Source organism: Dipodomys spectabilis, unplaced genomic scaffold, assembly GCF_019054845.1.
Source record: "Dipodomys spectabilis isolate Male_0828 unplaced genomic scaffold, ASM1905484v1 ptg000783l, whole genome shotgun sequence".
Lineage (NCBI taxonomy): Eukaryota > Metazoa > Chordata > Mammalia > Rodentia > Heteromyidae > Dipodomys > Dipodomys spectabilis.
This window is the reverse complement of record NW_024871460.1, coordinates 3,272,400-3,298,503: the sequence shown is the minus strand read 5'-3', so window position 1 is coordinate 3,298,503 and position 26,104 is coordinate 3,272,400. Positions and strand designations below refer to the sequence as shown.

The 26,104-nt window shown below is 43.4% G+C and overlaps 1 protein-coding gene across 1 annotated transcript in view; it reads right to left on the bottom strand.

Annotated features, from left to right (window-relative positions):
* Positions 1–1,911: 1,911 nt before the first annotated feature.
* Anxa13 (annexin A13) overlaps positions 1,912–26,104 on the bottom strand; it is a 48,840-nt gene continuing 24,647 nt past the window's right edge. The window contains exons 3-11 of the mRNA XM_042673114.1: positions 23,711–23,805; positions 19,197–19,367; positions 16,224–16,257; positions 16,042–16,121; positions 14,412–14,480; positions 13,861–13,962; positions 8,955–9,030; positions 5,864–5,976; positions 1,912–2,387 (exon numbers count right to left, since the gene is read on the bottom strand). Coding sequence (XP_042529048.1) covers positions 2,268–2,387; positions 5,864–5,976; positions 8,955–9,030; positions 13,861–13,962; positions 14,412–14,480; positions 16,042–16,121; positions 16,224–16,257; positions 19,197–19,367; positions 23,711–23,805 — 860 coding nt within the window. The 3' untranslated portion in view covers positions 1,912–2,267. The remainder of the gene's footprint in view (positions 2,388–5,863; positions 5,977–8,954; positions 9,031–13,860; positions 13,963–14,411; positions 14,481–16,041; positions 16,122–16,223; positions 16,258–19,196; positions 19,368–23,710; positions 23,806–26,104) is intronic.

The following is a 26,104-nucleotide window of genomic DNA, read 5'->3' as shown; positions in this document are numbered from 1 at the left end:
GGCTCCAGTCCCACTGGCTTCCTTGGTTTCTCCAGTTCACACTCATATTTCTCAGATTCTCTTTCCCTTTTCCCTTGCATGGGATCATTGTTACTGAATACATTGTGAACTCACTGGCATGTTGGTGGTTGTAGGAACAGAAGACACCAGTATTGTTGGTTTAGTGTTAAAATAAAAATCCATGAAGCATTCTCTTTAAGCCAAAGGTCAATTTCTTGGGTACCTGGGAGCTGAAGTCCGAAGACCATTCAACAAAGGCCTGCTCTTTCTAGGTACAAATTCTACCATCCACAAAGAAAATAGGACAGATCATAAATAATTTCAAAAGACAAATGAAAGTCTCTGAGTGTGGACATGGTGTGGCTTGGCCCACAACAGCTCATGTATTAGAAGCTTGCCCGCTAGTGTGGCCAGGTAGAGATGGTGGAGCCTTTATCTCATTCTGAGCACATTCTGCCCTTTGTTGTTTCCAGGCCTTTATTTCCCTGAAGAGCTTCTAGGCATTGTTTAAAACTCGGTGTAAAGGCATTGATGTGACACACTCTACAGATTCCTGTAGGCAGAGCTCTCTGCTCCCTCTTCTTGCACATGGGTAGCCCTTCATGTACTCGGTTAGGTTTGGATACAAGATGGACCCAAAGGCTCATATATTGAAGGCTTAGATGCCAGTTGGTGGCATCGTTGAGAAGTGACTGGATCATGAGTGCTAACCTCATTAATAGGTTAGCCAGTTATCAGTTCACAGCAGAATGGGCTATTAGGAAATAGGGACTAGGGGAAAGAAGTAGGTTACTGGAGTGTGTCTATAAAAGAATTTAGGAACTGTAATCTTTCTGTACAGTATTTTTACAATAAAAACACATTAAAAAAGAAAAAAAAAGAATTTAGGCAGGTTACTCAATGTCTCAGTTTTCTCCAACTGATAACTTCATAGAGCTATGGGAATATTAAGTATAAAATTATTCTACTTAGCAGTATCATCTAAAAATACTCCTGCAATAAAAATAGCTATGAACAAGAAATTCTCGTCTTTGTTGTGGTTTTTCTTTTCTTTTTGTCTTGTGGTTCTTCTTCTATTTTGTCTCGTTTGTTCATTTGTCTTTCTCTGGAGAGTATTGGGAGGCGCAGAAATGGAGGGACAAAGGGTGAGCAAATGCTGTGGTGGTACTCACTAGATACTATGTTGAAAGGGAACTATACAGTTCGTGGGCAGGAATGGGAAACTGAGAGAGAGTGAGGGAAGAGATAACATTCACCAAAAAGAAATGCACTCTTTACCTGACTTAAGTAACTTTAACCCCTCTGTATATCACCTCTAAATAACAATAAAAAGTTTTTTTTAAAGATAGCTATGATTACTGAACCAATTTGTCAAGGTTCTTTTAACTCATCCTTCTATGTGTAGCTCCATGTGACTAAGAAACCATTGTCTTGGAATAGAGATTCTATTCGTGCAGAACCAATGCACTTGAAGTAAAAGCATTGATCTTGATCTTATTGGCACTTTGCTCAGACTAATTGTATTTGAAGATCAGATGAAGACTCAAGTAAGTCAAATGTCTATACAAGAAAGCTCAATGAAACCAGGCAGCAGTTAGCAAATTTTACCTCTAGTTACATTCAGCCGGGCAAGTTGACTCTTTGCTGCCAGCTTTGATTACCGTTTTTGGTGATTGGTCATAAATATACCAGTTCACATTCTCCAAGTGCATTTGAATTTCAAAAGTCCTATATTTCCTAGGTGAGAACCTAAACTAACGAAGCCAGTTTTGTGAAGCAGCTGATAGGGGCATAATCCACAACTTTAATTGACATTGATGCCTTGAAATTGAACACACAGAAGAAAAGTTAGCCAACAGGTTTATTTTGTCTTCCCTGTACCTTAATCACTTAAACATTACCAGGATCACACTTACCCTTAGGCAATTCATATTGGTTACAAATGCATAGATTTATTACAAATGCATTGTGCTCTATCTAAGCACAACTTCCTTTGTGCCTAGAAAGCATTCAATTACCATGCTAAAGGAAGGTTGAAAGGGCAGTGCAGGTTCTTGCTAAGCCAGCATTCAAGGTGAGCTGCTCAAGCATCTTGAAGTTGCTGCCTGCAACTTTAACAATCTGGCCTTTCTGTAGCACTTAAGCTGCAACAAAAATAAACCAGGATTCCAAGGGTTTTCACGCTAGAGTGCCATTTGTATGTTTGGTTCTGATTGTGCTCTTGATGAAGGTGGCTTCTTTCTGTGCTCCTGTTGCTCTGGCTTAGCTCAGTGTAAGAGGGCCACCAGCAGTTTCTGGAAATCTCCAGAAGTATCTGCGTGAACCATGTCAGAGAGAGACTTCTGATACTTCTCCTGGAACTTGGCTTTTATGCCTTGCAGGTCCACCTGTAAGGAAGATGACAACAGCATGGATCTTGTGTTCACATTGGACGGCATCCGTGCTTGCCCAAACTGTTGTGCTTATTCACACAGGTATTCCTTTAATGGCCCTTGGAGGCAGGGTTAGCATCGCCTCATTGTGTGGATGAAGAAAAGAAATACAAGCTCATTCTCTTGTGGATGGAAAAATGTGTGTGTGTGTATGTGTGTATTCCACCAAAACTCTACTTACAGAAACTTAAATTCATATGATTTGTATGTGCTACAAAATATTAGTTTTCATATGAGTTTTTAATAGTTATTTTAAAATGAGTCATTCTTGGATAACAGGACTATGTACAAGCCATAGCTTACTAATCCTTGGGAGAAGATTAAGAACGTTATTCCTATGAAAGTCAGAATGTTTTTCCTTTGAACCCCGATCAGCAAGAATATTAGTTCTAATCAACAAAATCATTACTCAGTTGTAAGTTTTATTTTGAATCTAATTCTTTTTTTAATCTAATGCTTTAGAAGCTTAAAAATCTAGGTGCTAGTGGTGGGGTTGGAAAAACAGATGAAAAGATTATTTGTGAGGGAGGGTGATTACACTTGGCACCAGAAAAGATGTAATTTCAGACTGAACAAAATGAATCTTGTAAAAGAAGCAAAGAGTTTGCATTCATTTCATTTTTCTGCCTTTCTTCTCTTTCTTCCTTTTTTTTTGGAATTTTTGTTTAGACCCTACATTGTACTTCAAGTTCAAAAAATTGGGGGCTCAGGTATCTGGCTCTTTCTTCTGCAGTGTCAGTTAGAGGTGGAGGAGGAAAGAGAGGAAAGGACAGAGACAGAGACAGAGAGACAGAGACAGACAGGGGGAGGGGAAGGTCGAGGTGGAAGAGTGGCAGAATGAAGTGGCGAGTGACTGCTAAAAGCAGGTGGTAGGGTCTGCCATCTTGTCCAGTGCTAGGGAAGGAGCAAGATGTGGGTCTCTTGTTCTAGTATGTGTGGCTTAGTGGGACTAAGGGATGCCATATTGTAAGGAAGTTGTTCACGTGTTGGGGGGGGGGGGAGGGGGGATGAGGTCAGCTGGTACAAACAGGGAACTCTGTCAAGCCCGCTGGATAGATCTGATCTACTGAGGTGGGAGGGTCTTTGGAACACTGAGTCCCTCAAGACCTACTGATTGGCGATTTGGGCTGAGAGGTTGTTTGTTCAGAGAGCCAGAGAAGGCAAATATCTAGAGAGAAAGAGGACAGAAATTCAGAGCAGGGAGTAACAGTGAACAGTGAGAGAATTTCAGGAGAGCAGCAGAGAGGCTGCTGGGATAGGTGAGAGGGCCAGGGAGGAGAGAGAGAAATAGGCTTTGAGAGTAAGGGAGAGAGATGAATTGGAGGGGGAGGGGGAGGGGGAGGAGGAGGGGGAGGGGGAGGAGGAGGGGGAGGGGGAGAGGGAGGAGGAGGAGGGGAGGGAGGAGGAGGGGGAGAGGAAGGAGGAGGAGGAGGGGGAGGAGGAGGAGGAGGGGGAGGAGGAGGGGGAGGGGGAGGAGGAGGAGGAGGGGGAGAGGAAGGAGGAGGAGGAGGGGGAGAGGAAGGAGGAGGAGGAGGGGGAGGAGGAGGGGGAGAGGAAGGAGGAGGAGGAGGGGGAGGAGGAGGAGGGGAGGGAGGAGGAGGGGGAGAGGAAGGAGGAGGAGGAGGGGGAGGAGGAGGAGGAGAGGGAGGAGGAGGAGGAGGGGGAGGGGGAGGAGGAGGAGGAGGAGAGGGAAGAGGGGGAGAGGAAGGAGGAGGAGGAGGGGGAGAGGAAGGAGGAGGAGGAGGGGGAGGAGGAGGAGGGGAGGGAGGAGGAGGGGGAGAGGAAGGAGGAGGAGGAGGGGGAGAAGGAGGAGGGGGAGGGGGAGGAGGAGAAGGAGGGGGAGGGGGAGGAGGGGAGGGAGGAGGAGAAGGAGGGGGAGGAGGAGGGGGAGAGGAAGGAGGGGAGGGAGGAGGAGGAGGAGGGGGAGGGGGAGGAGAAGGAGGGGGAGGAGGAGGGGGAGAGGAAGGAGGGGAGGGAGGAGGAGGAGGAGGGGGAGGGGGAGGAGGAGGAGGAGGGGGAGGAGGAGGAGGGGAGGAGGAGGAGGGGGAGGGGGAGGGGGAGGAGGAGGAGGAGGAGAGGGAAGAGGGGGAGAGGAAGGAGGAGGAGGAGGGGGAGAGGAAGGAGGAGGAGGAGGGGGAGGAGGAGGAGGGGAGGGAGGAGGAGGGGGAGAGGAAGGAGGAGGAGGAGGGGGAGGAGGAGGAGGGGAGGGAGGAGGAGGAGGAGGGGGAGGGGGAGGAGAGGGAATTCCAGGAATAGAACTAAAAATGAAAGAACTGTCTTGCTGCGAGGTTCTATTTTAAAGCAATGTCAGATGTGTTTGTCAGAAGGCAAGGATCAGAATGTGGGTTGGTGCCCCTCCCAGCCAATGTTCCTTCCACTTCAGTCTCTAAATCTTTTCCTACTGCAGATGACGCGCCATTTCCCCTCTCTTTTGTGTTTCCTTCTGTAGGTGGCCCTATGTCCCCCAATATTAGCTGGGTTCAAACGTTCAGCTTGTCATTTTTCTTTTCTTTATTTTTTGTGCCAGTCCTGGGGCTTGAACTCAGGGCTTAGACGCTTAGATTTTTTTTTTTTCTCAAAGTTGGCACATTAACCATTAGAACGACAGCTCTATTTCTGGCCATTTGGTTGGTAATTGGAGATAAGAGTCTCATAGACTTTCCTGCCCACGCTGGCTTTGAACTGCAATCCTCAGATCTCAGACTTCTAAGTAGTTAGGGAATACAAGCATGAGCCACCAGCACCATGTTAATTTTTGTCCCCCTTCCTTAGACATACTTTCTCCTCTGTGAAGGGGTGAAAATTTGTTTTGAGGAGGCAAAAATATTCAATCTTTTAATGTACCAAGTGTTGACATTCACAAAGCACATAACTAGCTATGTGGTATAATCTATGGTATTAAGAACTCTTTCTTTGGTGGGTGTGTGACAATTAGTGTGTCTGCAGGCTCCTGGGAGGGGGGAGGGATAATGATAAAAGAAGGTGGAGGCTCATTCTGTTATGCTGATGTGCATCTTGGATGAAACCATGTAAGGTGTGTTCGATTAAATAAAAGCATTGCTCAGGAATGAGGAAGCATTTGCTCCTTGGCCTCTGATGCCAGGCCACCTCTACCAGCATCTCTGGTTTCTCCTGAAATGGAGCTCCAGAACTCCCCCTGAACTCTCCACAAGGTCCCCTCGGCACAGTGCAATCACTTCTCCAAGCATAGCAACCACTAGCGTTATTGTATTTTTCTTAAAGAAAGATAGGTTGAAGCAGAGGTCAAGGTCTTCTACAAATTCTGGGAATCTGTAGGGAAGGCAAAGAAAGGGTCTCTCTGTGTTTTACTTTTTCTGTCAAGAGGCCTTCCACAAAACCTACGTGTCAGTGACATCCGTAGTAGAAAACAAGAGATGTTGGCCACCACTTCGAAGTCCAATGTGTCTTACCTCAGCCCTGGTCACAATGATGCGGATCAATGTCTCCTCATCGGTCCCCATACCCTTCATAGACTTGTACAGACAGTCAGCAAAATAGCCCTGCAGGTCCTGGGCAGATCTCACTGGGCAGGATTTAAAAACAAAAAGGGAAATGTGAAGTCTTCATGGTTTGATGAGTAACACATGACCCCTCCAAAGGCCCACAGGGACCAGAGCGTCACCTGACTACCATGGGAGTGGATGGATTTATACAGCAGAAGTTTGGAAGGAGCTGACTTCACACTGTTGTGGAATATACTCTGGAAGATTCCTTGGATCAGATTCCCCTTGCCCTCTAGATTTGCTCTAGCCACAAACGAACAGGGCCTTGTTTCTACTTAGGAACTGGGCTCATATATACCCACCATGACTAAGGCTTAAGAGGAGTCGATCATTTACTCTTTCATTCAAATGGTTGCCATTTTTTGTTGTTGTTAGGGATTAATAAGTAATACATCCAACCTAAGTATGGAATGTGCAAACTTAGTATGGCCTGCAACAGGATTCCTTTTTCTTTTGTCTTTCTCTAGGTAATTGTCTGTGTGATGGAAGCTTCTAAGCAAAGAAGAGGAGGCAGGAGGGTCAGACTAATTCTTTCATAGGCCACATAGCAGCCACTAGCGTTTTAGTGAAAAAGCCCACATCTGTGTCTGGTCTGTGTGTGTGTGTGTGTGTGTGTGTGTGTGTGTCTTTTTCTGTTTCTCTGGAAGTGTTAGGAATTGTGTGGAGGGCCTTGTGCTGTGCTCTATCACTTACATTTTTAGTTTGTTTCTCATATAGGGTTTTAGGCTTTTCCTATGCCAGTCTTAGACAGAGATCCACCTACCTCTTCCTCTTGAGTAGCTGGGATTACCCACCTCAACAAGCCCTCTGATCTTTTTATCCTGAGAACAATCCCCAAATTCCTAACTTTTGGAGGTGGCCATGTGTGCTACTTGGAGGAATATTTGAGCCTTATTGTAGTCCCCAGACTATTTGACATCTATAAAGATTTCCTGCCCCAGGCAGCACCAATTGATGCCAGAATCATTGCTCAAAGTCAACGTGTTCGTTATATATGATTTTCCTGATACTCCTTCTTCCTGAAGAAAAAGCTCTCCACTTTTCTACTGTTGCTGATCTCTGCCTGGGCACAACCTCTGTAGTTGCAGCAGCAGGAATCTGTCAACAGTAGGGTAGAAATAGCTAGGGGAGATATGAAGATATGGTGAGTAGAAGCTAGGGGTAATCATTGCATGTTCTATCTCCTTCCTCCTTGCCTTCAAAAGATTGGGGTTCTCAAACTTCAGGGAGCACAGGATCATCTTTGGGGAGCTTGTAAAAGTATAGTTTCCTGGGCTCCATTCCATTCCTAGTTTCTCCAGGAGAAATCTGGAGGCGGGGCTCAGGAAACTGTTGTAAACAGAAGATTTTGAAGCAGGTGCTCCATGCACCTCATTAAGTGAGAAGTGCTGCTCATGGTAGAATTTGTTCAGTCTCAGCCTTTCCTTGTAGATGTTAGCTGTGTGGTAACTTAGTGATAGCTTATTGTGAAAGTAACTGGTAAAATTATGAGGTTAATGGGAATGAAAAGATAAATGTCTAGAAAATACAGTTGTAAAATCATATTTTGTTATTGGTAAGGATTATCTTGAGGGGCTTTTCTAATTTTACTTTGGGTACCATGAGTCTACCATCTTCTGTAGTTCACCATGTCTAGCTCTAGCACTTAGCTTTTTCCTTCCTTAATAGCCTCCTTGCTCTATTGTTATTTTCTTCACTGTAGTCTAATCTGTGTGTGTGTGTGTGTGTGTGTGTGTCCTTTGGAAACATTAACTGTAAGAGCAAGAACTTGGTCTTACTTGCCTGTGATCCTATTCCTACATAACCTCTGGGCCAGACAGGTGCTAAACAAATGGTAAATCATCAAATGGCAGGATCACCATCTTCCTACTCTGCTCTAGGATCTTCCTGGTTTTTGGAATGTTGAATGCAGCAAGGATTTGGAGCCTCAGAGGTAGGCCTTGATGAGAGTTCTCCCTCTCTGAAGCCCTGAGTATATCACCCATAGTGAGACTCATGTGGGCCCAAGGGGGTCACAAGTAATGCCCGGGATGTGCAGGCCTCTGTACATAACTTGAATGCAAAATGAAGGTGGATGGAAAAAATATCAAGTTGTGCTGGGTGCTGGTGGCTCACCAAGAAATGGAAGAATTTGGCAACCGACACACATATTTTAACTTCCCAGGCTGCTTATTCAGTTGGGGATGTGTCTCCCCATTCTTGTGCCATTTGGGATGGTGCCCTCAGCACCCACAATGGACAATGCCTTCCTTCCAGGGTTTGCAGAAAAAGAGTCAGCTTGCCAGACATGGCCCAATGCCCATCTCTCTGCTATTTCCTGCCTTTGGGCAACACCTGGAGAGAGGGTTCAAGGGTTCACTTGGCATGGCCAAGATTTAGTCTCTCTCCCTTCCTTTTCTAAACAGATCTCATTCTTGGCAAATATTGAAGAGAATCTAATGGGAAAGGAAACCCTCTGGCCATCAGGCATGCGCCAAGTTTGTTAGGGGTCCTAAATGTGGGTACTGTAGGGCTGTGCCATATGAACTCTATACTGACACCCAAGCTAGGCAATGGGCCCAGGTTATTGACAGTTGCACTCAGTGATTCACAATCTTAGTGGGGTAATAGCGGCACTGGGATGCATCACCCAGACACCTGCTTCAGGATTTAGTCACTCATTATCAGGATTGCTTGCTAAGTGCTCATATCTGGATCCTTCCTCAAGAATCTTCTTTCCAGCAGGACCACTGGCTGCTCACAGTTGCTAGTGGGCAGCTAGCACACATGCCTGGTCAATATGGGATGCAAGGATGCAGTCTTTTGCTCACCTTTGGACATCCCAGTTTCAGAGCTCCTGGGGCAAGAAAAACTATATCACACCCACTGTCTCCCTGCCTGCTGTGGTTAGAAGTGTTTATACTAAAGTACTTTCTGACAATCTTCTGTGACAGGGCTTCATCTCTGAGCATGGTCCCAGGGAGCTGAAACTACCACAGACACTCTCCCCTAATTTTACCAAGAGTTAAATAGGCCTTCTGCAGGTCTCCCGATGTCTCTTCTTCAATGGCTTCTTCCATGTCTTTGCCGATGAGCTGGAGAGACAAGCAAAGTTTAGCCATTACTCTAGGATTTGCTTTGGACCTTGATGTTCTCATGGTTGTTCCTTTAGAAAAAGTGTTTAATTCTTTCAGTCAGTGCTATGGCTATAAGGAACTGGTGGTTGCCATTTTAATTCTTAATTGCTAGTTTAATTCTCAGTTGTTCTAAGTTGACCCCCAATGGAACTGGTGCCAATTAATGGCATTCTCTGGGTTTCAATTTCCTCATCTGTTAATTGAGGGAGTAGAGGAACAATGAATATACACGCCAGCAATAAAAGCATCTTAGTTTCCAAAGTGTTTTTCATGGCTTCCATTCCACATTCTCAGGAGGCTGTAGTTAGTCATCTGCTCTTTGCTTCTCTTGTCTTCCTTGTTTTGAGACAAGGAAGGCACTGTGACACTGAGAGCTGGCCTGAAGTGAGTAGAAGGCAGTGAAGTCCCTGATAAGGACTTGATCTGATGTTTCTGGTAGAGTGGGTAAGGGCTGGAAGCCAAGAGCTGACCACATCAAAATACCTCTTTCCTTCACTCTGAAGTGATGGTGAATAATCTGATATTCACCACCGGCTTACACATCGCTCTGCACAGCATTACACATTAGGTTTCTTTCCAAATATTTACAGAAACTAAAGTTTCAGTAAATTGTGACTATCCTTAACACAAATACTGCTTGGGCTAAACTCGGGGCAGGCAAATAGAGAAAAAAATATTCTGTCAAGATTGAGCACTGTGTGCCCCTTTCTTAGAAATGATTGTTTGAGGATAGGACACAAATGAAGCCTATAAATAACTGGGACAAGAGGAGAAGAGGTGGAGAATGCAGTCAAGAATTAAATGTGGAAGTGGTGCTGTGGCTCAAGTGGTAGAGCACTCGCCTTGAGCTGAAGAGCACAGAGACAATGCTCAGGCCCAGAGTTCAAGCCCCATGACTGATCAAAAAAAATTGGGAAGGGATAGTGGGAGAGCAACAATGGAGTGGGTAACAATATTCAACAAGAAATGTACCTTACTTGAGTAACTGTAACCCTTCTGTACATTAGCTTTACAATAAAATAACATTTAAAAAAGAATTAAATGTATATTTTACAAAAATTAAGAAGAGGGAGGGAATGGGTGAGAATGTTGAAAGGGGTAGCATAGATCAAGATGCATTATATTCATACACTGCTTTAAGTGGCAACTCCTTTGTGCAACTACTTAAAGATAAAATTTAAAAGTAAAAAAAAACCTGGACATTTGCACGCATGCCAGTGGAATTTATCTTTTTTTTAAAGTTTAAAAACACAGGTAAATAGCATGCTTTTTGTGATGTAAGCACCGTGTATGTAGGGGGAGAGGGACCTGCTGCTCTATCCTTAGCCTTTTGTCCACATGTGTCCAGAGGTGTTTTTGTGCAGCCATGCAAACCAGATTAGAAGGGGAAGGAGGCCTACAGTCCTGTGTTGTCCTTAGCTGCCCCCGCCTTTCTGTGGTTTGATGTAGGAGTTTGTATTTTTGGAAGAGACAGGTATCACTTCCCCAGAAACAGGGCCCTTGTTCTACAGGCTGAGATTGTATTTCACGAGGATGTCTGTGTTTACTAGAAAAATCCTCCCATGAAACCACTTTGTTTCTATTGTTAATATTGGGATAAAAGCTAGTTTGCAATTTTCTGTAGACTTCCAGCCTACAAAACAGACAAAGACTGACAAGCAGAGCTGTCTGAAGAGATGGATTTCTTACAGTAGCTCTAGGCATCAGAGCCATATTCTAGCCTCTCAGAGCTTTTCTGTGCACACCTCCAGGGGGCTCTATTCACACAATACAAAGAGATAACAGTGCCTTTTTTTTTGTCCTGCCCCACTCCTTTCCAGTAGCTATCTAAGCTCCCCATAGAATTCATGGACTGTGGTCTAAAAACAATAGCCTGGCCCAAACTATTGCCATTCTCCAAGAACTTTTCAGTTTAGTTACTGGAACACTTAATTCTCATTGAGCTCTTTGAATGGAACCATGTTTACAGATCTCAGGACAAAGCCACACTATTCAAATGGATTCTAAACTAGTCTCAAAGACTGGTTAAATGGGTGGCAATGCTCATAGGGAAATGGCTAGAAAAATGAGGGTGACTTGCTTTTCTTTTAAGATCGGTTCCTTCATTGACAGTGTGCCCTATGCAGCTGGCTTTCCAAGCGGTGAAAGGGCCAGAACTCTTGTATGAGCTTAGAGACACACATAGGGGAGGAGCCAAGTCCTGAGGAGCCAATGCGAAGACAGCAAGACTGGGCTGCGGGTAAGGCACATACTGTTTACAGAGCCCTGCTACGTTTTCATGCGTGGTAAACTTTGAGACTGCCATAATCTTTCAAGAAGTGGCACTTTGGAGAGGCTCTGTTGCTTGGACTGGAAGCCAAATAAAGGGTAAAACCTTAAAGCCAAGAGGACTAAAAATGAAAGTTCAACCCTACACTAGGGCAGCCTAGTGTAGATGTAGAGTCTCAAGCTTGCTTGTGTCTTTGTCCATTTGATCAGAGACCATCCATAGCTTACTGAAAAGGGTAAACTTTTTTTTTTACGTCAACAATGAAGATCAATATAAGTAATAATTGAGCAAGGCTTTTAGAACAGTCCAATAGGTAGCATTTTAGAGCTAATTCTCTTAATCAACGACATGTACATTACCTAATTGTCCATATATACCATTTGCTCTGATTGTTGGCACTTGTTGATTGATGTAGGGAAATTATTAACAGTAACTAATATTTATTGGGTGCCTACTGAATACCAGGTAAGTGCTAACTTCTGTTAATTCATTTAATTCTAATAATCTATTCAAGTAGGTAGTATGAGCCCAGTGGTACAATTGGGAAGCTGAGGCACAGGATCCTTGAAAACCTGCCCAGGCTAAGGGTGAAAATGTAGCAGTGATACTCACTAGACACTATGTTGAAAATGAACTATATGACTTATAAGGAAGAGGAGGGGTCAGAAAGGAAAACCTGGAGAAAATGAGGGAAGAGGTGACACTATTCAAAACAAAATGTATTCATTAACCCCCCCTATATATCACCTTTACAATAACAATTTATAAATCATGCAGCAGCAACAATGACAACAACCAAACAAAAACAAAAACAAAACTTGCCCAAGGTTCTACAGAAAGTTTGAGCTGACTTCTCAAACTTCCACATGCATCAGAATCATCTAGAAGACTTGTTAAGCCTGATAGATGTTAAGAGCTGAACTCCAAGGTATGTGGTTCAGTGGGACAAAGGAAAGAACTAGGAAGTCTCATTTTTAACAGTTTCTTCCAGTGACAATGCTGTTGCTGCTTGAAGATTAACTTTGAATTAATTGGCTGAGAGAGTGTCCTTGCAGGTAATCACTAATTCATGCAGGGATGTGTGTGTGTGTGTTGTGTGTGTGTGTGTGTGTGTGTGTGTGTGTGTGTGTGCGTGTGTGCGTGCGTGTGGTGTTTCTATGGTGATCCCCAATGACAGCCATTTTTAAAACTTCTTCCCTTGGCCCCCATCATGTGGGAAGAGGACCTGGGTCATGGAGAAGTCCTCCAGCTCTGAAGCCATGGACTTCAGGCACAGACCCAGGTCAGCTGCCTTTGATCGTGATGCTGGGCACGATTTGAAAGGAGAGGGCCTGGAGGCTTATGTACAATAATGATAGAATTCCAAAGCTTTGTCTTTTCATCTACTGGCAACACATAGCAAAGCCTATTTGGAGTGAGGACAGGCTGGTTCCAGCCGAGGCAGGAGCTTGGGCTGGGGAGTCTTGGAGTTTTCCTCTACTTCTGCTACCGACTTGCTGTGTGGTCCTGATAAGTTACAGATGGCGCCCTACTCGGCAGGCAGGCTTGCTTTGTCCAGCAGCTGTGAGCCCCGGAGTTGTACCGCCTGCATGAGAGTTAAGACTGTGAAACTGAAATGAGACACACAGGGCATAGAGGTGTTTTGAATAGGTGGAAACACCTGCGAAAATAGGTAAGCACGGAAAAGGAAAATACTTGGTAACACCACTTACGCGTTTTGTTTTTGTTGTCAAATTGTAGATTGCCTTTTGGGAAGAACTTCCCATTAAGTATTTTGAAGTAGCTAACTCACTTGGTTGGCTTAAAATGATCATGAGACTAAAGATAACATGCACGTCTTTTCAGGAGCCTACCTTTGCAAAATAGCTCGCGTGTCTTTAGAGTACCACACACTGCTAGACTGATCATAAACAGGAATTAGAAAAAAGAAGAGCAAACATTTGGATATGTATCGTTTGTCTGATACACCGCTAAACCTTAATCTTATTTAATTCTTTTGTGTGTGTGCTTCTACTTGACTTGAACTCAGGACCTCTCACCACTTCAATCATTCTTCCATTTCTGGCTTTTCTGTTGGTTCATTGAAGACAAGAGTCTCTTGGATTTGTCTGCCTTAGCTGGCTTTGAACCATGATCCTCAGATCTCAGGCTCCTGAGTAGTTAGGATTACAGGCCTGAGCCAGCACTGCTTATTAGAGTCCCTGTTTCACAAGAGAGGATGGAGACATCTCAATACTTGTCGATGATGACAAGCAATCAATCTTGTGATCACAACTTTGTTCTCAAACATGATGCTTTCCCAATTCCCCAGCCTCGCTGTAAACCAGGCATCCGCCTCAATCTCCCAAGTGGACAGTTCTTCACTCTGAGGCTGCCTTGTACACAGTATCATGTCTATAGCCTCTGGCACCTCATCTCCCCACTGAGAACCACTGATATAAGTGATCGCCAGGTCTTGACATGCCAGGTCTTGACTTCCTTTGGCAGCAACAAGACAGTTTTGGGGGTGCACTACTTACAATCTGATAGGCTTGGAAGGTGGCTCGTAACTGCTTGTAGTTCCTCCTGGCAAGAACTTCATTGAAGGCAAGTTCATCAGTGCCCCAGCGGCCTTCCCCTGCCTTGAAGAACAGATGCAAACAATGGGAAATGATTTCCTTTTTAATTTGGGGAAGAAATGGAATATTGATTTAACCAGGCCTCCCTTACAGGAAATTATAAAACAGACACTGAGTAGAAAGAAGTCAAGTGAATTGGCCAAGCACAGTAAGCTTCTAACCCACAAGTCCCATAATCATTTACATTACACATACCCACATACTTATTTGTATTATGCATACCTTCTTGTGCCCCCATATGGATCTGAGGTGGTTAAATCCCAGAATAGAAGAATGGGAACAAGTCTTTCTAGATGGCCTACAACAAATCTAAGCTTCTAGTGATTTCTTAAAGGTCATACTTCTTTCCTAATAACTTCCATTTGTATGAAATAAAGAAACATTTGTTGAAAACAATGCCAATAAATGGGAAAGAAAAGGCTCTGTGGAGACTGGCACATGTGCACACTTACATCATACAAATCTTTGGCATCCTGTCCAGCCAGATCTTTGTCCACTTCGTCTCCTTCATCCCGATTAGCCTAGAAGAGTCAAGACATTGTTATTAGCTCGAGGTCCTGCTTACCACAGAAAACAAAGTCCTGGAAACCCCAGAGATTCCAGAGATGGCCTGAAGCTGTAGAGCCTGGCTGAACTTCAAGACCTGCTCTTTGCTGCCATCTTTTGGGCATGAGCAAACAGTGTAGCTTTGGTGAATTTCTCCTCTCCTCTCCCTTCCTCTCCTTTCCCCTGCTTTTCCCTCTCCTCTCCTCCCCTTCTCTTGCCCCTCTTCCCTCCCCCTTCCCTCTCTCTTGCCCTTCCCTCTCCTCCTCCTCTCCCTGTCTTTCACGCCCTTTCCCCTCTGTCCTCCCCTCTCTCCTCTCCCTTCTTCCTTCCCCTCCCTTATTCCCTCCTCTCCTTTCTTCTCTCTCCTCTCTCCCTCTTCCTGTTTGTCCCTCCCTCTGCCTCTCTCTCCCTCTCCTTCTGTCTCTTTCTTCCTCTCTTCCATTTTCTCCTCCTCCTCTCTCTCTCCTCCTCTCTTCCTCCCACCTTCCCTTCCTCCCTTTCTTCTTCTCTCCCTTCTCTCCCCCCCCCCATCTCCCACTTTTAACATTATTCACAAACCCATTACTGACCTCAGATAGGGACAGCAGCCTGCAACATCTCCTAGGATGAGTCTATTGGGAAGCAAGTGCCTTCCCTTTCAAAATATCTAATTTCACCACTAAGGGACCTAGTGCCAAAGAGCTCAAAAGTTGGTCATGGGTAGTTATGGAGGGCCACTGTACACCCTGGGTGGTAGGCAGAATTCTAAGATGACCCCCTAGTGCACTACATCCTCCAATAATCCCCTTGCCTTGAATGTGAGCGAAAGCAATGAAGATGTCACTCCTGTGTTCATGTGAGGCCAGATGGCAGCCGGGGGATTTTTGTGGGCTGTAATTCTTGTGGGGATGTAATTCAGGTACCTACTCGGGTGAATAAAGTCCAAAGGGATGTATTGTTGGTGGATGTGATCCAATCAGGTGTGAGCTCTTGAAGATCAGAGGTGGAAGAAATCAGAGAGATGCTCTCTGACTTGGTAGAAACTAAACAGCCATGCTGTGTGTTGGGCATGGGGCCACATGGCAACGAACTGCCACTTAGGCTAAATCCTGATGTAGGTGCACAGCTAGGGGTGGACAGGGCCCTACTGGTTTCAGATACTCTGCTTCTTGCTCTGTGTCTCACAGAGTTCAGTCTGTGTATACCTGAGTAGATTATCCATTGGATACCAGATTGTGCTCCTTGGCTAAATGAAACCATTTTGCTTGATGAGTAAGTGCATTCACCAAAGACATCATTAATTGACTCATCTGGGCAGATGGTTAGGAGAAGAGAAATCTTAATCAGATAGTTTCCCAGTTGCTGGGTGGATGGAGTCAGGATTGCTGAGTCCTGAGCACCGTTTTGTTTTTGTGGTGGTGCTGTGAATGGAACTCAGGGCCTTGAGCATGCAAAGCAAGCACTCGACCACTTGCGCCACATCACTCGGCAATTGAAGATGTTGTCTCTAGGGCTCATTTCCTAGGATCATAATGGGGGCTGGGGTCATACTCTCACCTGTAGCAGGGACACCAGGATCCTCCTTAGGTTTCCACTTGTGTCATCTTTGACATCTGCTTCAAGACTCGTGTTAAAGACTTGGGAGAAAGAAAAGGGAGAGGGAAAGTGGACAATTCAGATTCTAGAGGCATTTCCAATGGAACTCACTTTACCCAAAGCCAGAGCCGTAGGTCACTTACGCCTTTGGTAGGCTTCTTTGATGGCGGTGATTTCCTAGGAAGGTAAGCAAAAGAAATCAGTACCCAAGTAGGGCCAATCAGTAGGTGACACAGATGCACAGGGAGAAGGGAGAGAAGTATGTCTCCAGACACGGGATGCTGGTCCTCCTTCTAGGGCAGAGTGCTAGCAGGGGAAGGGGAGGCAAGCCCCTAAATGTGAAGGAACCCTCACAGTGCAGCTATTACCCTTAGAATGCAACCAGCCTATGGGATCCAACACTGGAAGGGTGCATAAACAAAATGTGGTGTATTTTATACAACAGAATACTATTCAGCCATAAAAAAGGATGAAATCTGTCTTTTGTGATGGCATGCTTGAGCCTGGAGGGTATTAAGGTAAGTAAAATGAGCCAGGCACAGGATAAACAAGTCCCTCATGATCTCACTAATTTGTGGACTCTAAACAAGTTCACGGAGTTGAAAATTGAATGGTGGTGGTTAGAGAGCCTGGGGAGAATAGAGGTGGGAGGGGTGGGAAGATGTTGATGTCAGTTAAGATAGGAGGAAGTTCTAGTAGGCGATTTCATAATGGAGTGACCAAAGATAATTAAATGATAATGTATTTTATCTATTTCAAAATAGTTGGAAGGGAAGATTTTTAATTTTTTGTATCCGAAATATACGGTAAATATCTGAGGTGATGGTATGTGCTAGCGATTCAATTTGGATCAGTACACAATGTAAGCTGTAGTCTGTGCATGTGTACAGTTATTACATGCCAGTTAAAAGGAAAAGAAGTGAAAAATCTTACAGCTAAATGAACACCTCTTGCCACCACCTCTTTGGGTCATAGTCCTTTCCCCTATAGCCGTAAGTGTTAGTACCTGGCAGGCATGTTGTTTTGCTTTGTATATGTGTACATTACTGCAAGAAATACAGAGAATTGTTTTGTGCATGTGTCAGGTGTCATCTATATTCATTCCCTACTGTGTTGGAGATCCAGTCAGTCATCTAATGTTTGTTTTTCGGTGGTACTGGGGTTTGAACTCAGGGCCTCATGTTTACTAGGCAAGTGCTTTACCACTTGAGTCATACTCTTAGCCCTTTGGCTTTAGTCATTTCTCAGATAGGGTCTCATGTTTTTTGCCCATGATTCCCTCAGATGGTGAGTCTTCAACCCATACTTCCCTCATAGCCCAAATGACAGGCTGCTGTCATGCACAGTTATGGGTTGAGATCAAGTCTTAGCTAACTTTCTGGCTAGCTGGCCTGGAACCTTGATCCTCTCAATCTTTACCTCCTGAGTGGCTGAGATTAAAGGCACAGATCACTATGTCTGGTCTACCTAGTTTTTTTTTTTTGGGTCCGGTCATGGGGCCTGAACTCTGGGCCTGGGCGCTGTCCCTCAGCTCTTCAGCTCAAGGCTAGCGCTCTATCACTTGAGCCACAGCACCACTTCTGGCTTTTTTCTTTTTGCTTATGTGGTGCTGAGGAATCGAACCCAGGGCCTCATGCATGCAAGGCAAGCGCTCTACCACTGCGCCACCTTCCCAGCCCCCACCCTTTACCCTAAGCTGCAGTTTAGCCAGCTGAGGGGGCTTGGATGATTTCTAGTTTTTCTCTGCTTCAAACAGCTTCATTCAGTAAACAACTTGCTGTGGGCAGGAGAGAAAGTTTCTTTCCAGGACAGGGAATTGTTTTGCATCTTAAGTCTTGTGCCAAGTGGCTCACCTCAAAGCCACCGTAGTTTACCCTTAAGCCCACAGTGTGAAAGACAGATGCTTCCCCCACATCACCCACAAGTAGCTCAAAATGCATGTCAGAGCCAGTGCTTTTCTCTCTTCTCTGTGCCAGCACACCTATCTGATTGATAGGTTGTGATGACATCAGACTTCTTGCTTCTAGGAAGAGGGGGCTAGGGAAAGGAAAAGTAGTGTGATGTCAGCTGGGTCTTAGCTTTAGTGATGTCTCTGGAGTCTGTGCAAACCTTCATCTGAGGCACTATCCTGAGACTGTGTGTGTGTGTGTGTGTGTGTGTGTGTGTGTGTGTGTGTGTGTGTGTGTTATTATTTCATGGGAATGAGATCAGGAATGCTGAGAGCTGGGTTTTCAGTGAGAGCTTGGGTTATGGCAAGACTTTGGCAAAGTAAACTGAGCCCTAGCCTGGGCCAAGCAGGTAGCCAGCACTAAGAGCTTTGCATAACCATTTAACCTCAGAGAGCTGCTTCAGGTTGTCTTTGCTGTCTGTTCTAACCTTTGCTGCTGGTTTTTTTTACTGGGAAGTCTGCAGAATGTTGATTTTATTCTGGCAGTTTCTTTCCCAGACCTCCTCTCTCAGCTGTGATGGGTGGTTATAGAAGAAGGAGGACTTCCTATTGATGAATTGTGGACCCTGTTCACTCTTGTTGAATTCTATGGTCTCCCTGAAGACACATGGGCTTTTACTGGGTCTTAACAGAGCTCTTTTCAGGTTGGCATGTGGCCAAGGAACAAGGGTTTGGAGTCTGCTGATAGAAAGACATATAGTCATGCAGACAGTGCTGGAAGCCACTGGGGTGTTTGCTGGGGTCCCTGGCACCACCTACTTCTCTGCCTCATTATAGACTTTTTGTACTGTATGTTAGGTAATAGCCACCAGTGAGACACTAATACCAACTCCACATGCTTGGGCTACTCGTTACATTATTCATGCAGAAGAGCCACAGAGTCTGGTGAGAGAGGGCAAGTAGAATTACCCTTTCTGCACAGAAAATGGCATCAGTTAGGAAAAAATGCCTAGATTGACAGAGCTCTTCTGGAAGGATCTGAACGTATCAAGCCAGTGGTAGTACAAAGATGGACCTCTGGAAGACACGTCTGTCTTGCATAGGTCAAGGAGGCACATTTCTGCCCAACTTCTGCTCACCATGGGCAGAATGCATGGAGTAGCTTTCTTTCTACTGGGTGAGTGGACTGGACCTCAGGGCCTGGTATGAGGGCTCATGGGGCACTGACCTTATTGCTTCTTGTGCACAGGATCTCAATGAGCACGGCCTCATCTGTGCCCATGCCCTTTATAGCCTTCTGTAGCTGCCGGGCAGCATACTCATTGGGATGGTCCAGAAGAGCCAGGGCTGCCTTCTCAAAGTTTCCACTCAGTTCACTCTTGAGCACATCTTCCAGGTCCTATAGAAAACATGGGAGACTGAGCAGGAGTGACCTAGGAAGAGAGGGACAGGTGTCTGCCAACACTACATGGGCTCAAGGTGGACACACATGGAATGATGCAAGACAGAAGCACCTGTTCTAATGAGCAGTGAGCGCCATGACCTCCCACCATCCCCACGGCTGGCCAAGAGGCAGGGAAACTTTCCTGTTCTGGGTTGGAGTCAGAATATCATTTATAGAACATTTTTGGAGGTCACAGAACTTTTCTCAGTGGATCCTCAAGAAAGCCCTGCAAACCAGGCAAGAGATATTTTGGTATTGTATCCATTTACTGAACCTCTGAAATGCTTGATTTGCCATTCAAACATTTAGCTAGAGAACTCTGAAACACAGGACCAGAGGAATCTGGTCATTTGCTGCATGAATTGGTCTAATCAGATGTAGTCAGTTTGGTTATCTCGATATATCCTGAAAGGACTATGTGTGAGAAAGGACTCACACAAGAAGAAGTTCATGAAATCTCCCTGATTTTAGTAGGGTTTTTCTGCCTTTATCTTTTCTGGGAGCACCCTCTCATTACACCTTTCTCCCTCTGATGAGTTTCTGTAATAGACATCTGCATTATTACTTGCCCAGCTTCAATGGAGGACCTTCGTGTTAATTGAAAGCCAGGGTGGGTCAGATAGGAGACCTGCAGCCTGGCCAGCATCTCAGAGACCCAAATTAAAGCAAGGGCAGGGACTAGCTACTCAGCAACAGGAGACAGAAACTAGGGACATTGAGACCTGGGAAAGTAATTTTACCAATAGTTCATTTTCTTCTCTAGAGAACAGGAAGAACAGGGTTACCTCCTATGGTGATTGGGAGAATTAAATGATAGTATCCATATAAACAATGAGCACACTGTGTGGCATATAAATGCTAACTAGATGCTTTCTATTATATAAGATACATAATATATGCTGGGGTATATATTACATAATATATGTTATATGATATATTATTACATATATTATATGCAATATTTATATATTAATATGTCATGTATAATATTTATATATTATGTAAATCATAATTTGCATATGATTATATTTATGCTATACAATATTAAAATATAAACTATAGATATTTGCATATATTTGTATATTATGCATAGCATATAATTATACAGTATAATAAATACTATTATATACTTATACAAATACACATAATATGATATATTACATATAATATATCTATAATATATTATATATTATATAGTATATAAAACTAATAATATTTATATAAATACATAATATGTAATATGTATAATATATCTACAATATATTATATAATATGTAATACATACTTAGATATTATTATATTTATGTGTGTATTATCTCACACTGCAGGGAATTTTCTTAGAGGAGATAAATCAATTGTTTTTCAGATGAGCCTCTGATCTTGTGCAAGAGCCTGGAACCTGCCATCTTTTTCAAAATATATATATATTTTAATATTCTGGTTCTGGACTTTTTGAACTCAGGCCCTGGGCACTGTCCATGAGACCTATTTGCTCAAGGCTAGCACTCTATCACATGAGCTACAACTCCATTTCTGGCTTTTTGGTAGTTAATTGGAGATAGGAGTTGCATAGAATTTCCTGCCTGGGCTGACTTTGAACTGTGATCCTCAGATCTCATCCTCCTGAGCAGCTATGATTACAGGTGTGAGCTACCAGTACCTGGCTGTTAAAATATAATTGTATTGTTATCATTGAAGTGTTGTACAGAGGGATTGTAATTCCTAAGTCTGGTAATAAGTACATTTCTTATTGCTTTTTAAAATAATGTCACCCCTTCCTTTTCATTCTCCCAGTTTTCCCCTCCCATCCCTGCCCACAAGTTACATATGGGGCCTGGCATCTTAGAAATGTAATAACTGGTCCCAGTAGCTCAAGCCTGTATTGGGAGGTGGAGGCTGAGTGATTGAGGTTTGAGGTAGCCTGGGCAAAATGAAGTTTGTAAGACAGCATCTCAACCAGTGGGTGGATGGTTCCAGCCTGTTATCTCAGCTAAGGGGGAATCAATATGGGTTGGCATGGTAGTACATCGCTATCCTTCCCAGTGACATGGGGAATCACCAGTAGGACGATTGCATCCCAGGTTGGCCTGGGAATAAATAAAAACCCTACCCTAAACTAATGCACAAAGGAGCTGGAGACATGGCTCAAGAGATAGCTCACTTGCCTAGTAAATGCCATAGTCCAAGTGCCCCCCCCCTCAAAAAAAAGAAAGATGTAAAATTTTTCTTCTGTCTCATGGCTTCTGTCTCATGTGATATCACATCCTGTGAAGATAAGGTAAAGTAAGGTAAGATAGGGCATTGCTCAAGACTGTGGTGTAGATCCACCTGAGAATTGGAAATCTATTTTTGCCAAGTCAGATGGGCATTATGTAGACCTGCAGAGAAGAGAAATGCCAGCTGCCTGCTCTTATAATCCACAAGCATGAGAACAAATCTTGGGAGGTTTATGTTCTTCGGGGGGTAAAGGCATGGGCTCAGGTTACCTTGGCTTTCATCCCACTAACTGGCAGTGTTACCTTGAATGGTTCTTATTGGAGTTCATGTCATGGGAACTTAGATTTGATCATCTGTGACATCCTCCAGCTTTAGGAGCAACTCTTTGGTGGTCTTAGCTCTTTGAAGCCCATCTGGGAGCTAGCAAGGCAGGAGGGATCACCATGTATTGTACCAGACTGTGTTGCTTTTCTTTACAGCTGACATACTCAGCCCTGACTTACTGAATTTCAGACTATAATTTAAGATGTCTTGGCATCTAATATTTCCATATTAGTGGAGATAGACATATTAATTGGGGAAGGAGTGGCTAGAGTTAGGTGTGTGGACAGGATGAAAACTCTACTTAGTTCAAGTTCAATGTGGTTGATCTGGAGACTCATTTATTTTCATAAACAATGACATTGACAAGTCTGTTTGTTAGGAGAGAAGAAAAACTCCAAAATCATAGCCATTCAGGCATTTTGTATATAAGGAAATAGCTCCACTGTGGCACTGGGTCCTTTAAGAATGGACACTGCCTTTGGAGACAGACGAGTTCGCTAGGTTCGGTTTTTTTTTTAAAGTACATGTATGATTTTACTTCAGTCATTTATACATATAAGATTTACTTCCTTATCTGTACATTGGAAGCAATCTTAGCTACTATCATTTTCCTCTATGATGTGTTCTTGCATTATTATTTGATCCTAATGACCAAATAGAGGATGTAAGTGACCATCTTCATTCTGTATGTGAAGACACTGAAGCTGAAAGAGGTTTATGGCCAGCTGGGTTCTGGTGGATCATGTCTGTAACCTCTGCTCAGGAGGTTGAGATTTGAGGTTTGCAGTTTGAAACCAGCTCAGGCAGGAAAGTCCGTGAGACTCCTATCTCCAATTAATCATCAAAAATCTGGAGGTAGACCTGTGGCTTAAGTTGTAGAGCACCAGTCTTGAGTGAGAAAGCTAAGAGACAGAGCCTAGATCCTGAGTTCAAGCTTTAGTACATTTATGTATGTGTGTGTGTGTGTGTATGCACACACACACACACACACACACACACACACACGTTGTTAGCTGACCAATGGCAAATAAGTAAGCAACTCTCCCTTCTGTTTATATTTTTATGATCTTTATCTCTCCAAATAGTGATTGAAACCATAAAGGTTTTATAAATATGGATGAGATCCAAGGCATAATGACTAATGTTCACTTTGCATAAGGACCATTCTACTGGCATTAAGAAAAAGTCAACATTGTATTCATTATTATTAATGAAGAACCGAGAACGTACCTGAAGGCTTCCCATAATGACATTATCTAGAGCAAAAAGAATTAAAGAAAAGGAAGGAAATATAAACAAAAATGCAAAGAAATGTAAAGGAAAAATGGGTAATGCTAAAGGAAATAAAAGGTGCTTTGTCAAGTTTCCAATACCAAGAATTTATGAAGAATAAGTGACTTACAATGATGATTGAATAATTTAAAAGTTCCTGTATAAAGCCCTGATTTTTGTACCACTGGGCCATCTATATGTTATTATGGGGAATTAGCCCAAACTGAGTGGAAAAAAATGTCTAAGGGCCATTTTTTAATAGAAACATGCCATCAAAAGAATGACTTAAAGAGTTTTGATTTTATAGGCTATGAAGTTAGCAAAGCAATTTCAGTTTTTTCTGAAGTCAATTCCAAGTTGTAAATGGGGATTTAGGTTTTTCTCCTGGACTAGCTCGGCTCTAGTTTTCAAGATGTTCTCTGCTGTTTGGGGACTGTAGAGGAAGTGAGAAGGCCAAGACCACGGCTTGAGGACCCTGCAATCACCTTGCCATACTTGGCCTTGTACTTCTGCTTTATTTGCTGCCTCTGCTCTGATGTCCTGCTCGATAAGACTTCAATAATGGCTGCTTCATCAGTTCCTAAAGTGAAGGAAAGAAACAAAACTACAGTGAACAAGAGACAAGATGCTGAAGAACAACTCTGAGGAAGCCATATCTCTAGTTTAAAGGAGGTCAGAGGCCCTAGTGGGACCGAATAGACACTCTAGCTTTAGTGTCTTATGTAGAAAACTGTGTGTATGTATATATGTATATATAATATAATATGATATACATACTATATATAACTATAGATACCATATATATTATATAATATGCATATTAATATAATATACATTACATTATATATTACACATAAGTAGTATGTGTATCATATATATTATATACACTATCTACTATACAATAGGAATATATGAGATAGAATACAATACAACATATACACATAATATATGCTATGTATAATTATACCATATACTATTATATGTATGATTATATGTATAATTTAATGTGTAATGTATGTATGATACATGATTATGCATATAATATATAATATAGTGTCTAGTATATATGAATATTATATAATCTGAAATACAGTTATGTGTATATATATATGTATGTATATATTTGGTGATACTGGCATTTGAATTCAGGGCTTCATGTTTGCTAGAAAGGTGCCGTACCTCTTGAGCCACGCCTCAAGCTCTTTTTTCTTTTAGTTATTTTTCAGGTAGGATCACTTGATTTTGCTTTAATATTTTAGCCTGAATAGGACTCTGACCTTAGCCCTCCAAACCATCCTTTGGAAAGACGCAGTGTGGATTTAGGAGAGGCATTGCCCAGGGGTTAGAAAGCTGTGTTCTGGCTCTGGTAGAAACATTAGATTTCTGTCGCACTTCATCTCAAGGATGATTCCTACATCTTTAGTCCAGAGAAGACCCAGTTGTTTGATTCCAATTGGAGAAAGAGAAAATTCTAGGATGAGCTAACTTACAAAGTAGCAAGGGTTAATTGCCCCACTCATTCTGGTTAGATTCCAATGCTGTTGTTTCTCTCCATTCCCTCCACCCTCCTGGGAGCTATGTAACATGAATCCTATTACTTTTTCTGTGCTTGAGTTTTAAGTCTCAGAATGCCAGAAATCTTACCTTAAAAACATTTCCTTTCCTCATTAATATCACTTGAACCTTCCCCTCACAGTTCAACAGAATCTCTTGCCATTGGGCTACCTTGTCCACATCCGGGGACCAAGCACCTCAGGTCTAGGGGTGACACTTACATCCATGCAAGAAGCCTTCCTGCCGCCGTGAGGTACAGTGGCTAGATTGGAATCTGGGATTCATTCTGGCTTCCTGATGTCCTGCACTCCATCTCCATTAGCCTCCTGCTTCCAACCTTTCCACATGGGTTCTTCCAACGTAGCATAGAGTCTTGACTCTTCAGGGGAGCTGATAGGACTTTGCGCAGTACCTTCTAGTTTTCCTCCCTGCACGTCTCTTACAAGTTCCTGTCCATCCATTCCAGAATTGACTTGCCGCTCCTAGAGCAAGTGCACTTCCCTGCTCACCAGCGGGTCTTTGCCACAGCCATTCTTTCTACCCAGGGCACGTTTATCTCTGATCTTCAACTTCTTTTCCATTCCTGATTCAGGACTCAACTAACCAGGCTAGACAACGAGGCCAAAAAGCCCTCCCTCTATATTCCTTAGGTAGTCTGTTCTTGATGGCTCTGCCACAACACACTGCAAGCTCCACAGGAGCAGGTGTTTGTCTGCTGCCACATCTACATAGAAGGCTCCCAATATTTGTTGGGGAATGTATTGAATTAATGAATACACACACATATACATACATATACATAGATATGTGTACAAAGGAATGAACGGAAAGTTTCTATTCCACTATGATGGAATCTCGTCTGCATTCCTGAGTTGGATGTGATACTCAGATGACCTGTATGCAGCAAGGATCAACAGTACACTCTCACTACTCTGATGCAACATGCATCATGCGTTATAATACAATGTGTATTACTCACATCTGGGTAATCAGGGAAACTGAGTTAATTTTTTTTTAAACCAAAACACTGAAAAAGACTTTTCTTTTCTAGACTTTTCTTCCTAGAATGTTTTTAGACAAGAGAGACCAGAGGACCTAGTGGTCTTGGAATGGCTAGTCAGCAACCCGAAAGTGTGGGCAGGATGTGACAATGACACCATGATTTCTCACAAGCCCTTAGAGTGCAGGTCTCAAGTTGACCTTGGGGGTGGTTTCTGCTATCTCATCAAGAAGCCATTTGCTGAAAGGTGACCTCATTCTGCATTTCACAACACATCAGCAGTGCACATCAGCAATGTGTACTGGTGACCAAGTTCCTGTAAACA